Source organism: Manis pentadactyla, chromosome 2 (genome assembly GCF_030020395.1).
Source record: "Manis pentadactyla isolate mManPen7 chromosome 2, mManPen7.hap1, whole genome shotgun sequence".
Classification (NCBI taxonomy): Eukaryota; Metazoa; Chordata; class Mammalia; order Pholidota; family Manidae; genus Manis; species Manis pentadactyla.
The window spans coordinates 224,851,341-224,870,233 of record NC_080020.1 but is presented as its reverse complement, the minus strand read 5'-3'; the positions used below and the strand labels follow the sequence as shown (position 1 = coordinate 224,870,233).

Below are 18,893 nucleotides of genomic sequence, written 5' to 3'. Positions count from 1 at the left end.
ACAGGAATTTACATCAAGTAACCGGGATCACTGGTTCTTCCCTCCTGAGCTTCCAGTTTTCCACTAGAACTGCAGCAGCGTCTTCTCTACAGTCCTCACAAAGACCCAATGAGCCGAGCTGGCTCAGCATGTTGTAAGTTCTAGCCTCTATGCAAATTATCTTATCAGTATCACTGCTACTTTCTATCTCTCCCACAAGGAACTTCACTCGTCATGATTACTTCCAACACTCTATTTAAATTTGAATAACAATTCTTCCATTTCTCTCAAAATACTCCAAAGCCTCCCCTCCTCACCCCAACTCTTCATCCTATACACTCCCTCACCCCACAAGTGTGTGGCACTGAAGTTTCTAATGCACCTTCACATTTCATTTGACCCTCATACCCACCCAGTGTCATGCACAAGACACGACTGTTGCCGTTTTCTAAACGCTAATCTGCTCTCGGACATCCTCAGCTGCCTCTTGACATGTGGAGGTGTGGGGAGACTCCTGGCTCCGTGCACCCCCACCTCATCAGGCTCATCACCCCTGTGCTGCAGGCCTCCATGGATGTTCTACTACTCCAGCCTCACACCTAAAATCACCACATTTTTTGTACAGAGTATACGCAAACCTCTCCCTCTTTTTCCCACCTAAATTCAGTGATGTGATTCATGGGCATGAAAACCTTTAGCCTAAGGAACTGCGGAAGACTTTACAGGTAGCTTCAAAATTTTCCACACTTGTTATTCAAAGGGATATTGCAAACATAACTGCAAAAACTAGTAATATAAAAACCATCAAAAATTTAAAAAGGAAAGTATGGAGAGTTCAAGTACTCTAAATCTTCCCCAAAATCTGGCAATGAGGTCTGATACAACATCAATTTTTTTAAAGAATATGGTCAAGTTCCCATAAAAACAAAATATGCATAAATATTCATGACAGCAGAATGCTCAATCTACTGCTTACTAGTAGAGGTAATAAATCCATTCTGGTTTAATAGTCTCCATTTCTAGGTAATATTGTTTGGAAAGTTTTAAGCAGGTGGTATGTTTCCCCTCTAGGGTTGTTATTTGCTTAAGATAATTTTCTACTTAGTATTTTCAATTAGTAGCTTAAAAAACCACATTTCAGAAACAGTCTACCATAAAGCTTTGAATTTCATCTCCTGCTGGGTTTTGCTTCTCTAGCATATAAAACCAAAGGACATGTTTCCATTTTTAACTGATTGTATCTTCTGAAACATTTTATAAAGAATGCAAGAAAGACCACACTTAAAGATGCACTACAATCATGAAAAAGATTAGATATAAATGAAAAAAAAAATTTAGGTAAAGAACAATGTATATAGCTTACTCACATTTATATAAAAATCTGTTACCTAAATATGTATATCTATATACGATTTCTGGAAAGAAACAAAAGTTAAACACTGACTTTTATTGTATACCATTTTCCCCATTTGAGTTTATTTGGCCATGTGTGTACTATTTTTTAGACATAAAAACAAGTTAATTAGGACAAATAATAGAAGAGAAAATTCCCTCCAGCTGACCATTTGATGATCATCATTGTGTATCAATGAAAGCGAGATAGGCTGCTTCAGAGATCGCCGAGGAAGGCTGCCGAGTCCCGGGAGCCTGGCTCACCCAGGAGGGTGCCTCCCATCATGGCGTACAGGCCTTTTATCAGAAATAACCCTGCAAATTATATCAATACTTTTATCCAAACCTAGTAATCCACCTAAATTATCATTCCTGCAGCTCAGAATTCCAAGGGGGTAGAAGAGAAAATGTGAATAGACTGTGGAGATAGAAACAAGTGGAACTGACAAGTGAGTGAAAGCTCAGTTTCACTGTTATTATGTGTAGGCAACAAATCGAACCACTTTGATTTCAATTTCCACAATGATTCATCAGGAGTCGTGTCATATTTAATTCCAAACTCAGCAGAGCTCTTTTATGCAGAGAAGATGCTGAGAAGACTCAAATAATGAGACACTCGGTAGTCAATGGAAAACTTACATGTACTTTAAATACCCAGTTACTGGGCCCACCCAGGATTCTTTCAAACCCAAGCAAGTCAGGACACATAACTGCACCACTGAAGCCTGAAGGGTCTTCTAACCCATAGTAGTTGAAGTGATTCCTCAATTCATTCACAGTCAATGAGTAGCTACAGTGGGTAAGGTCCTGGGGATTCAGTGATACACGGGATTCCTGTCCTCAAATGAGATCACCACATGGAAAGGAAATGTTTGAACATCTGTCACAATGCCCTAAAATAATGACTCAATAGGGTGTCCGTCCTAGAGCAGTGAGACACAGAGGAGGCTGACAGGGGAGGAAGAGAACATTTAGCACAGGAGGTGTGAGCTCAGACATACCTGTCGATACAGGGAAGATGGAGGCATTTCAGGCAGGGGAATTACATCTGCATAGGCACAGAGGTGTGAAAAAGGATGTTGAATTCAGAGAAACAAATTCTGAACAACCAGAACATAACCTTCAAAAGAGCTAGTGTCAGGATGATGGCCGGTGGTGTAGGGAAGAGCCAGCCAGGTCACTGAGGGTCTTCCCTGTCATACACAGGAGTTGCAATTTTACCCAGGAGCCAGTGTGGGGCACATGACAACACCCTGTTGGGGACAACCCGTCAGATCTGCACGTCAAAAGCCACTCAGGTTCAACACAGTGGGGTGGCTTCTTCTGCAACAAGGCTTGATCAGGTAAATAAAAAGCAGGTGAAGCCTGGAATCAGGAGCTCTACGTGACAGGATGTCACTTTCTACCACGGCAACCCTGAGCAAGTAACCGAGGTCTTACCTCCGAGCCTCGTCTCCTGCAGATCCTCTTCTACAAACAGGTTGCTCAGAGATCTAATGGCTGAATGAATGTGAAAGGCACCTGAAGATGGCCAGCACCTGTTTAGGGTTAGTCTGATCTTCCTGCTGTCCACTGCCAACTCCCATAAACAAGCCCCTAAGCTGACTGTTGGGGTCAGACCCCTTCCTGACACTTTCTTAGCCAGAAAGAAGAGACCCTGGTCACAGACTGCATTTCTATCCTTTTCCTCTGGAGGCAGGCAACTCTTCTATGCCTTAAATTTTATACAGTAAAATTTCAATGCTGTCTCAAATATTTTGTGAAAAAATACCACAGTACACTTCACTGCCTTTGTGACTGTTATTCCGTCTGGGATGCCCCTAACCCACGGCTCTTCACGGTGCTGTCCCTGTCTGAGGTCACCTTCTCAATGCAGGCCTTTTCTGAGCCTGTTTAAACTGGAGTCTTTACACGCACACACACATATTTATCCTTCTTGCTTTTTGTTTCATAGCTCTTATCACCATCTAACACAGCATAATATATTTTACTTACCTTTTTTATGGCAGCATTTTCTTAATAAAGTTAAGTCTGAAAAGGGTAAGTGTTTTTAGATATTTTTTTCACTAGTCTCTCGAGGCCCTGGAACACTACCTGACATAAAGTCATCATCTAATAAACATGCTGAACACACACACACACAATTCAGTCATTTCATAGGCACTGAAGAACTACTCAATAATTTTCAGTAATTTACACAGTGAACATTTTTTTTTACTACTCTTTATATTCCAGGTCCTGCTCTAAGCATTGGGAAAACCAATAAATACCACACAGACACTGGCCTCAAATAGCTTATTATCTAGTGAGATGAAAAGCACACAAACGGAGAACAACTGAGTGTAAGCACTATGACTCGGGTAAGAGTAGGGCAGTTCAGATGCAGGGGGGTGGGGCAGCAACCATGCCTGGGGGAGGTTAACAGCTGACGGTGCGGGAAAGCACGACCAGCACAGAGTGCATGTCCAAACACATGGCGACAGGTAATACACAGTGTGTTTGAGAAGTTTAAGTAGCTTGGCATGGCTGGAACACTGGAAGATGAAGCTGGAAAAACAGACAAGGCCAGACATGGGGGATGTGCAGACCAGGGCCGGACGTACAGCCCCAGGCAGGGGGAGGGAATGTGCAGACCAGGAGCAGCGGATGGGGCTGCAGGCATGCCGGATGTGCAGACTGGGGAGGCGGGGTGGGTATGTGCAGAGCAGGGGTACATGCAGATCAGGGTGGATGTGCAGACTTGAGGCAGGCGGCATACAGACCAGGAGTGGGGGCATGCAGACCAGCAGGTGGCAATGTGCAAACCTCAATAGGGCAACATGAAAGCAGTGAAGGATTGGTTTTAGGCAGAAGACAGGAAGAACACTCCTCTTTGTTTTAGAAAGACAACTCAGACAGATGTTTGGAAACAGACACAACAGCAATGAAAATGAAGACAGAGTGAGAAGAGGCTGGGATAGCAGTCTGGGCGAAGACCTGAGCAAGACTGAATTAACCTGAGGACAGCAGGTAGAGAGGAGACCCCCTGGAGAGGCGGAACTCTCCCACTCCCTCGTAACACACCTGTCTGCAAGGATTGCAGAATGTCTGCATCTTGATGGAAAAGAAAATCCTGAAAACCCCCAAGTCTTCATTTCACCTTTCAGACTAACAACCAAATGCTTTCCAGAGTCGCCAAGAAGTCCCTGGGGAATTAGCTGGCTCATGACCTCACTACATGCTGTCTCGGTGCTACAGGAGGCACATCTGCTTGTCTGGAGCAGCTGAGAGGTCAGATATCATGTGCTGAGGCGACACTCCAGGCCGCATGGTCCTGACTGGCTTCTATCCCCACTAGGGTATGATGCTGCTTCCTGAAGCCATAACCCTGGACAGCAGTTGCCTTCTGCTGGTGGGCCCAGAAAGGCAATGGGAGAGGTGCCAGGAACCATGCCGCAGGGCGGGTGAGGCCAAAGGTGAGGGTGAGACGGGAGAGCTCCACAAGACATCTTCAAAGAAAAGGACAGTTTGATAGAAGAGTGACAGGAACAAGACCAAGAGCTTACGGGTAGTGACAGTGGGTTGATACAGGTAAGGAAGAGACAGAAATTGGGGTGAAAAGTAACGAAGGGCAAGAATCAAGTCTCACTATTCCTAATATTGCAATGCCAAGCTCTATGTCCTTCACAGCAGGCACTCAATAAATGCTGTACCTGTGAAAGGATATACAGAAGTCTTGAAAATAAAACACAGTCTCTACCAAGTGAAAAGAACTGTTGGGAACACAGAAGAAACAAGATGGACACACCTCTACTTCCAACCCTTATTCACTGCTTTGCATGCTGTGGAACTCTTAAATGGGGTTTCTTAAAGTGTGACTGCAGTATCTGAGGCAGGAAACACTGACTGCCAGATAGGAAAGCTAGGACGGAATGTAATGGTTTTCTCCTAACTTACCTCTCTCACAAAACAGTACATGATGCAGGACTTAGTTCTTGCTACAAAGTAACTTATAATAAAGAATAGGAAAAAAAAATTTTGTACTAGAATTTTCCTCCAAAAGTACTACTTTAATTAAGGTTCTCAGGAAACCAAACTTGAAGATCAGGCCAAAATGTGGCTCTTCAGCAAGCACACTGGCTTTCTTGAAAGTTCTAACACGCAGTCAGTCTGTACGTCTTGCACTGGCTTTCAGTCCTCTTATCTGCAGCTCCTCTAATCCACACTCACATAACTGCCTTAATATGGATTTATAGTAAGTGGTGAGTCCACCGCGTTCAGGCGGCCAGATTCACCTCATTCCGATGCTCGGTTACTCTACAGCGCACAGGAGGTGCTCCGGGGGTGGGGGCAGTGATGGGCCCGTTGACTGAGTGGCCTTTCAGGCCTTTGTATTCATGAGGTGTGGAGGACGTGGCTAGGCCACCCTGTGGCCTTAATATAGATCACATACATGGGAATAAAAGAGGGAAAGCCCATTTAGTACCGGGATCCCATTTCAACGGCATCCACCTACATTTTGAGGACACAGCTGACTATGTTCATAACAAGGCACAGTGCTTTCGGTCAGAGTAAAGCTTTGTTGTGTTTCAGCATGGAGTTTTGGGGCAAATCATTTAGTACTTGTGTACATATATAGCACTAATGGGAAGGTAAGGGTATTTAGAAGCAGACACCAGCAAATGCAGCATGAACACACTTTGCCAGTGATCCAGTAGATTGTAAGACATCAAGGACACTGTTCCAGAAATAAACCAGCCACATTCCCACCTGTATTATCACTTCATTCCCTGAATTTATAACACAGTAGGTCAATTTCTCATTTCACATGAAAAAAAAAGGAAAATTACTGGAGCACAGAATAAAGCAATAGTACAAAGTGGCAGTAGCTATCAAAAATAAGCAAGCAAAAAATCAATTCAAAATTCCCAAAATAAAGTAATACCTTATATCAGCTAGCTAAAAAGAAGAAGACATTCCTCTTTCTCAGCCAAATGTCATAATAAAACTGCCTGAGAACAAGACACATCTAATAATGATGAGGCCCATGGAGATTAACCTGTGTTGTTGACTGTTCCCACAACCCTTCCCATTCTTAAATAAAAATTGATGAATGAAAGCCACAGACTTTGCTATGAATGGAATGTTTTCGCACACTTACAGGTTCTGAGATACGTTTTGGATGAATGAGGCAGCTAGAACTTTGATACACATGTGAAATTCTTTCTTTATAATCTGCTTTGGGTTGGGGAAGGCAGAATCCAGACTCAATAAAATCTGAACCTTGGATTTGTACACAAGGTGGATTTTAAAGTCTGATCTGTTTGCTTATCTACTCAAAGCAGTAACTGCTTTAAAATGATCCAGTACAAGAAGCAGCTAATTTCCCAATGCTGATAATTAAAACTGGTGTATACAAGTAAACCTGGAGCGCCCTGATTTTTCCAGTGGCATCCGTACTACTTTTGTGTCCACAAAAGGCAGCACATGTAATCTGAGACCACACTTAAGGTGCTTTCACTCAGAAATTCACAATAAAGTTATATAAAAGTTGTCTGAAGTTTGGTGGCAAGTAGGCATGTTTCCATATTTCATCTGTACAACTACTACTCTCATATCTCTGGCTTAGAAAATAAATAAAAGTGCAGCGCTGCTCAAAGAATTGTATTGCCTACTGTCCTAAATTAGACAAAGCCATCTTCCTTTTGGGCAGTGAATTAAAAAGCCAGGTCTCCAGTTCTTCTCCCCTGCTGATTTAGACTTCTAAGAACTTTGTAAAACAAAGTAAATGACAGAATAGTTAGGCGAAGAATCGGCATTCACAATAAATATTAGAAACTCTACCGCTTACTAATGCCTAGAAAAGCAACTCTCTCTAACACAGAAAAGGGAATGGCTGTCAGGCACTAGAATGCATTCTGGATACAAAGTGGACCGGTCCCTCCAAAGAGATAAACCTGTGTTTTAACTATTTTAGAAAAGCTCTAACTCTGCTGTTTAATTAAGTAGAAACCATGAGGACTCACCCTGTAAAGTGGATGGCACTTGTCCCTGAAACACGGAGCCAATCGGGCATAGATCTGCAGGCTGTAGTAATATGCTGCCAGCTGGAGAGACAAAGCCGAGTGGGGCTGCTTTTCAAAGCACTTGTTGGCATCCAACACCTAGAAGAACACATGGCAGAGCAGACTCAGTTGAAAGGAAATTAGCACCATCATCATAAACTATTACATTTCTAATCATTACTGTAGAATTTTTGTTCAGTTATCATCGTATCAACTCAACTTCAACTTAATAGGACTACATTCAAATTCAGAAGACACTATAAGGATCTATGCACATAAAAGCAGACCTCAAAAAGAACATTTCAGCTAACACTGTAGAATTTACTCTCTGAACACAGAACACAGTCCTTTAAGCATGCAAGAACGATCAGAAGGAAGTGAAACATAAACATTTTACTGATAAAAACCCCCAGCACAGATTTTCACTTTACACAGTTTTTAAAGCACTTCTTTCTTGATAAGGGTAAACATACCTGTGGTAAGGCAAGGAGATAAGCAAGAGCCAAGGTCATGTCATTTGGTAAAGCATCACCTGCTAGCTGCAGGAGAACTGAATGCAGGAAAAAAATGGCATTATTTTACTTGAGGATCCATATGACATTTCCGGATACTAAGTGCCACATTTTTAGTCATAAGTGATTTCAACAGATAATTAGCTTCAGAGGACTCGTTAAGACCCTTTAGGCCAGTCTATTCAAGACCACCTAAATATAGATCACATGAAACCATGTTAAATACTAACCTTACCTTAACTGACAAATTACACTGTTTTTACTTAAGCATGAGCAAATCCTGTTAGTGCAGGTACAAGGTCTAAGAGCAAGTAGATCATAAGGATGATTTCTTACAGCTAATCTTCTGGTTTTAAAGACCTACGGCATGCTGTAAAATTGTTTGTCAGTAACAAGTAAAGTGGAAAACGGCCATATGAGTACTAAAGATCAGAGAATCAAAATAGCTCTGTAAGTGCAAATTTAGGATAAATCTTTTTTTCTATGATGATGATAATATGGGTGTTTTTCCTTCCAACAACTCCTCTTCATCACATTCCACAGAAAGAAAATCACTCTTATTTTGATTACACGGTATATTAAAATATCCCACCTATTAACAACTTTTCCACAAAATTTTTAAATATAAGCAACAGCCTATCAATGCCATGGCTTTAATAAAAGAGATCACTTCCAATAAAGTCTGTGTTTATACCCAGTTTGTACTAACAAGGAGGTATTCCATTTACTTAGGGTCTTAGCAATAAATACCAAGTAGTTATATGTAATCACAGTGTAAATCCTTTATTTTTCAAGAACACAGACTCCCATGATCTGTACTAATGTAGGAGAACAATGTGTGAATACTCCAAAGTAAATGGTATTTGACTTTGAAAATACACCATATAATTTTTTTTCCAAAAGACTTACCCTCCTAATTGTGTCTTAGTTGGTCTAAAATTTAAGTCATTTGTATAATCTGAGCTTAGCTGACAGTCTGGGCAGTGGGGATGGTGGTGTGAGTGAAGTGTCAGAAGCTGACCCAGATCTCAAAATCTCCTGTGGATTATTCTGGGGAAAAACTCAGCTTTCTCCACTGTGGCTCCAATACTCATTTTCTCTGTATTCTCCAAACCTTATGAACAAATTTGGACCATCAATCAGCCTTAGGACTCTCAAGGAATCTTACTGTTTTACAGATGTTTTCTTATCAAAACCCATTCCTTTCAAGGCCCGTTTCCAAATTCCTTCCTTCATTATCAGTGAGAATCTTCTCTGAACCAGACATTGCCCTAAGAATCAGCATCCCTACCCTTTGGGAATAAACACACTAGGAGAACAGAGAGTCTAAAAATAATTTAAAATTATAGTGCAAAGGGCCTAAACCAATTTTGTAAAAACAATTATGAGAGCAAAGAAGAAGTGTAAGATTGGTGAATGTATTCTAGAACACTATCAAAACTGAAGGATAAAGGGGTAAAGCCATACATACAGCTTGGACACCAAAAGATTAAGAAAAAGCATGTGACCTTATTCAGCTAAAAATCTGGACTATTTGAGAACGACTTACTCAGAGTCTAGAAATTGCATTTGTATCACACACATGACTCAAGGTTTGCCACTTTGACTTATGTCTGTCTCATATTTTCTATCACTGGATACCTGCCTAATAGTATTTTAGGACCCTTACTTAGGAGGAAAAGAAATTTCAATAGTTTCACATACTAGTAATTTTTCTCTGTTAATTTTCTTCCTTACACAGTTTTTTATGAGGTGACCTCACCTAGCTTTTTTTATCCCCATTTTAATTTTCAACAGGTATATCCCTTTTTTATGCACGAAAAGAGGCCAGTTTTCAAACAAGCATATCTGAACCCACTGTCAAAATAATTCCTCATTTCAGGTGTGTGGCTATTGCTCCAGCTATTGAAGGACCTTCCTTCTTAGAGTTGTTGGGGTCAATCTGAGGCCTACCTGGAAAAAGCAGTCCCATTATTATCTTCCAGTCAGATCTAAATTTTTATCATATCATTGACTCAATCTTTCACTCCAGTTAATGTTGCCTTAAGCCATTTCTAAAAATCAAAGTACCCTCAAGGGGTGACAATAGGCTACCACTGAAGATACTCTGAAGAATATGTTACAGACCCAGAAGGAAATTCCAAAATGAAAACAACCCAACAAAAACCAGAAACAATACAGAGGAGCAAGCACAGCATGGGGGGAACATGCGCACAGTCCCCAGGGAGGTGACTTTCAAGGACATCTTTGTCGGAATACACATGTTCTAACAGGGTGACTTTTTTAAATGGTTGTGTTATTTCATAGATACAGGAGGATCACTCACATTTTTGGAACATATTGGAACATACTGAATATAAAGCTTAGAGCAGACAAAAGAGGTAATTTTCATGAGTTCAAAATTGTGACAAAAATCACCCTCAGGGAGGAGTCTAAAGGATCACATGGTTATTTTTACCAAGCAGTGAAAATAATCACCTAAAATACATATGTCTGTCCCAAGTGAATAATATCCACATAGATTTTACTTTATATACAAATTAACCTTTCCTTTTCCTGTGTTTTATGATGTTTTGACATCTTGGGGTCTTGGTAATCCTAGAGAGATTGCTCTTCCCAGGGCAAACTAATTCCTAAAGAGAGCAAACCATTTGCCTTTGAGCACAGCTTTGATACCAAACAGACCAACCCAGAGCCAACACTTTGAACCACCTCTGCTCTCTGCCTTTTATACTCCAGAGGCAATATTCCTCTGCCCTAATCATCCCAGGGCCAGGTACGGGACCCCAGGGATTACCCCACAGCCCGGAGTCTGCCCAAGGTACGCGCACTATCCATCTCAAGCTTGTTCAAACTGGCCTACCATCCTCTCACTTTTTCCTATCCACAAAAAGCACAATAAAGGCTTTTGCCCATGCTTTGCCCTCACACCTCTGCCTCCAGACTGACCCAAGTGCTTCCCCATGTAGCCCTGAGCAGTGTGATGTGCCTCCTGTTTCTAGGGGCCTGTGAGTATACACTTCATTCTTCATGACAGTCATTCCCATGTCTAGGTATCTTACCTGGATTAAACCAAAATCCTACATACATTTTAGAACTAAAACAACATCTATAAACTACAATAAGTCTCTGGCTTACAAAGTATAATGAATGATATAGTGGGAAGGAAACTACCTTCAGAACCAGAAAGTTCTGGAATCAAAACTCACAACCAACAATTCACTGCATGACTGTGTCCCATAATTCACAGTATTTTGGGCTTTCAGGAAGTTAGATTGTACATATTATCACGTACTATACAATACCCTCAGCATGGTCTGAGAGCACCCAATGATCAAAGACATTAATATTTCTGCTGCAAAACATCTGAATACTCACACTAAATGGAATAAGCAAAGACTATATACAGTTCAGGCCAGACTATAGTCCGTTTAGTTCAGGCTTTGATGTCTAAAAGTTACAAAAAGTCCTTTTGGTTTTCAAAGAATTTTGGATTTTAGATCTGAGCCTTAATTTTCCTTACATGTATGTTAGTATTAAATGAGATAAAGTACGTAAAGTCCATAGTGTCTCTTTAGCATACAGAAACACCAGGAAGTTCCCTTGACCAGTCTATGCACTACAAACTTAAATAGTTATTTTCTTCAGCTAGGATTGTTTTGATTCCCTCGAAAAATAATAAATAGACCCTTCCATTAATAACTGCCATAGTGGTAACAGAGGCAATTACTTCCATTTTCTATAAAACACAACTATTAGTGAACTGACAGCTGCATTTGAGCATGTAGAGCAATCTTAGTGGGAAGAAAACAGCAGGAACAGCAGACCTAAACAGAAAGCCCTGAATATCTGACGCACCTCTACTATCCTTACTGTTAACTCAGCGTCACCTCACTCAACACTCAACACTTATTTAACTTAGTTATTATCTCACAATCTCTCTATGGGAGAAGTTAGCTTCTCAATTAAGAAGAGGGAATTTAGAATCACCAAAAGCTCCCTTTTCTACTTGCCCTCTGCCAACAAATAAATAAATTATCCCAGTCTTGGGAGAAAAATGTTCCTCCCTTGAGAACTGTTCATTCTAACAAATTCTCCAGTCCCCTCCTTCCTTTCACTGCTAAACTTCGAGAACACTCTGTCCCTACACTGCACCCACTGCCCTGGCACTCATCTTTCCTCAAATCCCTAAAAATTGGCTTGCATCCTGTGTCCCAAATGATACACCAAAGGTCTACCAAACCCAAAGTCTTTTCACTCAAATCTCACTGCAGTACCACCAGCACTGCTAGGCAGTCCCTCCTTTGGCTTCAGGGTCCCTGGGTGCCCCAGCATTTTTCTTTCAATGATCCTCCTCTGCCTGTATGCCACCAGATCCTCTTCTCATCGATTGCTTAATGTAGGTATTCAGTGAGGTCATTTCATCACTATCTGTTAATCCCACTTCACATTTACTCCCAGGAAGAACTCAACTACATTCTTAATTTCTACAGATGCCTTAGTACATTTTCCATATATATATATATATATTAGTATATATTTCCCAATACAGTAGTTAAATATTAATTTTAATTAAGTGGTATCATGTCTCTCTCCAGCTTACACACACACACACACACAACCACTTCAATGGTTTTCCATTCCCTAAAGAATGAAGTTTACATTTCTTTATTTGGCATTTAAGGTCTCCATGAATATGAACCAAGCTTAATTTGTGGTTTTAATCGCCATTATCCCTACCCTGCACAGCAGCCAAATTAGTCTGACACTCAAATTGCATAGACTGTAAACTCTCTGCCTGTGCTCATGCCATTCCTCTACATAATAATTATTATAAAACAAAAACACCTATAATTTTTTAAATATCTGCTCTGATGAGCCAGATATGAGAAAGATGATTTGCAGGAAGTGCCTTAGCTCTTAAGTTTCACAAAAGAAGCAGCTATCTTGTTTTCACGTAAGCTTGGAAATCTTATGTAAAATCACCTACTCAGAAAGGAAGGTAATTTATAAACACAGTGTTATGTCTGTGCTGCCTCACTATTTTTGTGTTGAAACCCTAACTCCCAGTGTGATGGCCTTTGGAAGGTAATTAGGGTGGGATGAGGTCATGAGGGGCAGGTCTCCAGGGTGGGATTAGTGCCCTTATAAGTGGAGCCGCCAGAGATGCACCCTCTCCCTCTCTCCCCGCCATGCGATGACACCGTGCGAGATCAGCCCTCTGCAAGCCAGAAAGAGGGCCCATACCAGACCCTGACTATGTAGGCACCCTCATCTCAGATTTCCAGGCTCCAGAACTGTGAGAATATAGATTTCTGCTGTTTAACCCATCCAGTCTATGCTGTTTTGTTACAGTACCTGAGCTAATACAGACAGGAAATAGAAGATCCAAAATAAGATCTCTGCCCCTATCAGATATACCAGTCTATTAACAGTCTTATGCTATTACAATGAACATATGCCACATTTTTTTATGAATATGAATACATTTATAGGATAAATTCCCAGAAGCAGAATTATTAGGTCAAACAATACCTGCAACTGTGATCTCTATAGCTATTGCCAAATTGCCACATTTTTGTTTTTTTTTCATTCTCACTTCAAACCAAGCCATCATTGCATTACCTCTACGAGGGCTGCTGTTTAGCTGGCACAGTTCACCCATCTGAACATCCATTTAGCCCATGTCTCCAGGGGCTTCTTGACATCTATTTCAATTATCCAAAATGAAGACGTCATAAAGTTGGGAGATATCACAGGGTGAGCTTTCATTCATAAGAGTTGAGTCCTCAAAGTTAATCCTAAGAAAAAGGGACTTGGTTTTCTTCTTTCCCTGGGGTCCTAGGACTCAGATTTCAGCCCTGTTGTCACCTGATGAACCCAGTGAAATCCAAAATAATAATCCTATTTAAATTCCTCTGTGATTGGGTTACTCTTATTGGTAGAGTCCCTATGCAAATGAAAACTACAAGCTCTGGATGAAACATAAAAAACAAGTATCAGACAGCACTGAAGAGATACCAAAGACAGACAGAAATTGGAAGGTAGTTGCCATTTGGAATGAATGGCACAAGTGAGTTTCCCATTTTTACAGCTTCTATCCTGAGGGCAGGTTCCTGTCTGTTCCCTACCAGAAAGGTAAAATTCAGACAAAAAATCTGAAGTCTTAACAAACCAGTGCCCAGAAAGACCACAGCAGCTAGTAAATCAAGAGATCTGGTAATTTCTTATAAAACTAAACAAATGAATAATCTCTGATCCAGAAATTCTACCCTTAGATACTTACCCAGGAGAAATAAAAACGTACCTTCACAAAAGAAAAAGAACATTTGTACCAAAGAGATCACGGAAGCTTTTTCATACAGCCATAAGCTGGAAAAAGTCCAAGTGTCCCTTAACAGGAAAATGGGTAAACTGTGATATATAATGTAATACTATTCAGTAGTTAAAAAGAAAACCTGCTGACAGAGGCAACACAGATGAAGCTCAGAAACTTTCACTTTAAATTTTACACAAAGGATATATACTGTATGATACCATTAATGGCTCCACTGAATGAATTCTAGGAATAGTCAAAACCAATCTACAGTTGGGAAAAATGAGATGGTCAGTTGCCTGCTCAAGAGTGTCGGGTGGGTGTCTTCAGGAAAAAGGAATGACCTTTCTGGGGCGATCGTGATGTTCTATCTCCTGACAACAGTGAGTTATGCAGGTACTTGAGATTTTTGTATTGTATCGTTTGTAAATTTTATCTCATAAAAAAGAAACATTAGGTCTAGTTAAAGATATGTACAGGGCAGTGGCAAAGGGTGAAATGTGCTGATGCCTGCAACTTTGAAATGCATCAAAAAATAAGTAGGATTTGGTGGATGGGCGGAGAGGTGAAGAGAGATTTATACCATGTATAGTAAAATGTTAATTGTAGAATCTGTGTGGAGGGTATATGGGGGTTTGCGATAGAATCCGCTCAACTTTTCTGTGCATTTGAAATTTTACTAAATAAAATATTAGAGGAAGAGGAAAAAATCCTCTGACAACTGTGTGAAATACTTTTGCACCCTGTCAGTTATTTCTTTCCCATGTGGGGTTTCCTGAAAGGAACTTCTGGACAAGTCATATACAATGCCTCTTCTACAGAACACAGGCAGCTGAGTTTCTTGCCACACAAGCCCTATGACCTCCTAGCTGCTCCAAGACTGGAAAAATCACCATCACCAGCATCAAGTATACCACCATCCTACATGTCCCCAGGTTGAAAGGAAAGGGACCCAAACTCTTCCCCAATGCATAACACAATAGTTGGTGAAGTTATCTCAAGGTATCTTTTTCTCCCACAGCCAGATCACAGATCATTCATCTCTACAACCCAAATGTTTAGCCCAGAGCCCCTCCTGACTGACAACTGGATTGTTAAAGGAAACTGATGGAGGAGTGGTGGAATTATATCTGTCCCCAGCTCCACCCCTGGGCATCAAAACTTTCTCGGCAGCCCTGACATAAGGATTCTAGCAAAACAGAACTCAAAACCCACATACAGGAAGCTTCTCAGTCTTTGAATCTGCAAGCCATTCATCTGAAGCAACATCTGACACAATCATCAGTGAGGATCTGAAGAAGACCGGTTGCATGGGGTCTCACTGGGATCCACCAGATGTCATGCTGGCTACAGACTGACACACAGAGCCTTTACATCACATTAATACTTTTTTTTTTTTTAAAGGCCTGTCGTACATTTACCACTGTGTATAAATTTAATTTGCAATGCTCATTCTCAAACCTTGAACTACAATGTATTTTCTAAACAAATTATATGGCCAAAATCAGATGAAATCTATGCGTAAGCCCCCAAGCACTAATTCTGTATAAAATTAAGTGTCTCTGGAAAGCTCTCCATAATACATTTAATTTCAGGACTAAATTCACAAGGGAAAGCTGCCCATATTATTGATTTAGAAATTATTAGCCATTAAATCATTCACTTAGGTAAATAAATAACGATCCACTTTCTTCCACTAGTCTCCATAAAAACCTTTTGACAAACTTTATTAAAAAATTCTGAAGTCAGATCTTGTTGGGAAGTTTAACTTGTATTATGCCCTACTTCTGAACCAAAGTCAAGAGGCACATTTTTATGATTTTTAATTTGGATCATTTAACCATTACCACTCCTCAGTTCTGCTAAGTTTCTGACAAATATGTGATATTATAAAGTAGCCAAAAAGATCTGTTTCAGGTATATCATCACTTAGTTATAGCAAATGTAATATAGTATTTATGAAAATGCTTCATAAACTATAAACTCAAGTGTAAATTAAAGATTATTATTAAAAACACCTTTATATTTTCAAAAATTCCATTCTTAATATACACAGGAGATGGTCTAAAATGCTTTCTCCACTCAATTCAACAATATTTGAAATTTTTTTTCAATATTTCAATGGACTTGAATTCTTTCCCTTGGTGGAATATTTAAATATGTCAGAAAAGACAAATTTGAAGAAACACTGGGACAGAAAGAAAATCCCTGAAGTCCCACTAAAATCTCACACTCAACCAAGAATAGCACCATGCCCCCAAGAACTTAGAATTCAGTTTCACCAAGCACACAGCCTCACTGCCTGCCCCAGTGACTGTTACATATACACTGGACTTACCTCATCATTATGAAGAGACACTGACTTTGTACCTATCACATAGAATCCCCTCACAGCCCTGTACAAGTACTAGAAAATAGATATGGCACTCAGGGTTTGACCTTGGAAGTTGAAGAGACCAAACCCAGACATAAAAGATGTAGGTGGTCTTCTCCAGGATACCAACTCAGAGAGCAAGTAGGCTACAGTTTGAAGAATAGACATATGACAGGTAGAGAGAATCTAAAATCTTCAGGGAAACTTCTAAAGGATCTTAATCATGGTATCACAATTGAATCACCTGAGGAACTCTAAAAAATATTTCATGCATGAGTCCTACTCAGAGATTCTGAAATAAATGGTCCAGAGTAGATCCCAGGCTTCAGTATTTCCCTCAGTGACTTTAATGTGAAACCCAGACAGGCCTCGAAAACAAGGGAAGTCATAATTGGATCAACTAAAGTACAAGATGACAGCAAGAATGTCACTGCAGGCCAGGGGACTCCACCACTGTCATGAGAGGGCAGCAGTCCAGTGATGGGACATCAAAGCAGTTATGCCCACCTTATAGATATAGAGATAGGAATAAAGAAAAACTAATACTCTTCTGCTTGAAACTCCTCTAGCTATGAGCAGAGGGTTCATGCAAAATGTAAATAGGTCCAAAAGGCCTTGCCTTTTTTCCCAGCCTACTATTGCCTCATTTCTTCACTGGTTGCCCACATAACACTATTCTTTCCAGCTATTATAAGAGTAACTTACAAATCCCTGAAAAATCATAATGCTTGTCACCTTGGCTTCTGTGAATTTTATTCCCTCTTCCTAAAATATCCCCCTTTTCTCTCTCCCCCTTTTTTCATCCATATTACTCTTATTCATCCTTCAAAACCCAGATCAAATATCACCCGCTCAAGGCAGCCTCTTCAAACCACTTTTCCACCCAGTTGTCACACATCTACAACCCCAGTGCCTTCCGCCTTTGCCTGACATATCCCGTATCACACACAAGTTTGTCTGTCTCCTCACCTCGACTGTAAGCCCTCTAAAGGTAGAGACTATGTCTTCAACTTTTTATTTCAAGTATTAAGGTAGTATTTAGCACACAGGTGGCTCATCGAGGACCATTCCTTCAATGAACAATGTACACACGATGAGAAAGGAAACAGGAGGCAGTTCCCCTGATTCATCTGCAAGTATGCTTCCCCTGCATCACACAGCTCCTCAAGAAACCTTTTCGTTTTGTGTTTCAAGATCATTCTGATGCCTCATCATTTAGTTACCAACTACTGCAAAGATGGTCAATTACTCAAAGGACCCTGTGGAAAGGGGAGACTTAATAACCCAGAAATCCATGCTCTACAAGTTCCTCACACTTTCTACAAACACAGCTCTGGAAAATAGGAGAAGCCTCAATAAACTGATATATCAGTTTGAGAGTGTCTACTTCAAAGAGGCATCATCTCTATTTTTTTTGATTTGGGGTGTACTAAACAGCCTTACTTACAGACACTGGTACAGTCTTACTTACAGACACTGGTAAAGTATGGAAAGTACTGCCTACTGCAATGATCACAAAAAGCTGAACTTGAGTGAAGGTTGACCAACCATCAGATAAGTAATCCAGAAAAAATTATTTCATGTCTCTGAAACATGGTTCTTGATCTGCAAAAGGGACTGCCGATAAAGATCAGGTGACTTGTTATGAAGATTAATTAAGATGTTATATTAATAGCATTTGATATAGGGACTATCTTAGGGCAGCCAAAGCAAATACTGACAACAAATGTCCTTGCAATTGAAAATAAAATTTTAAATAATTTCAAAAAAGAAAAACAGTAAGTAATAATGAATAATTAAAACGGGGAAAAGCAATGCAACTATACTCTGTATTTTCAGTGTCATTTTGAAGATGCGCCATTAATTTAATAATAGTTTTTTTTGGAGGGGGAGAGAAATGTAAACGTACTCAACAACTGTGAGATACATCCTGATTTCAGAAATGAGAAGACGTGGAAAAATGGTATCCTTCGCAAAAACCTCTGGTTTTAAAGGAGACTGCACAGTGGATAGGAAGGGGGTATTTGTTTCCACTATTCCCAACAACATGTCAATATTAATTGAAAGAAAGAAATATATAAAAATTAGTTATAATAACAGGTTTCTTGGAAAATGGCAGTTCCATTCCCCATATACTTTTTACCAAATTTTATTCCACACAGCAATGTTAAAATTATGTTAACAGAGGAGCCAAGATGGCAGCGTGAGTAGAGCAGTGGAAATCTCCTCCCAAAACCATATATATTTTTGAAAATACAACAAATACAACTATTCCT

General features: G+C 40.2%; 1 protein-coding gene across 3 annotated transcripts in view; it reads right to left on the bottom strand.

Annotated features, from left to right (window-relative positions):
- The window catches only part of NBAS (NBAS subunit of NRZ tethering complex), a 345,656-nt gene that overhangs the window by 107,748 nt on the left and 219,015 nt on the right, over window positions 1-18,893 (bottom strand). For all 3 annotated transcript variants that reach the window (XM_057497443.1, XM_057497442.1, XM_036881629.2), the window contains exons 39-40: window positions 7,889-7,965; window positions 7,377-7,514 (exon numbers count right to left, since the gene is read on the bottom strand). In XM_057497443.1, the coding sequence (XP_057353426.1) occupies window positions 7,377-7,514; window positions 7,889-7,965 (215 nt within the window). The remainder of the gene's footprint in view (window positions 1-7,376; window positions 7,515-7,888; window positions 7,966-18,893) is intronic.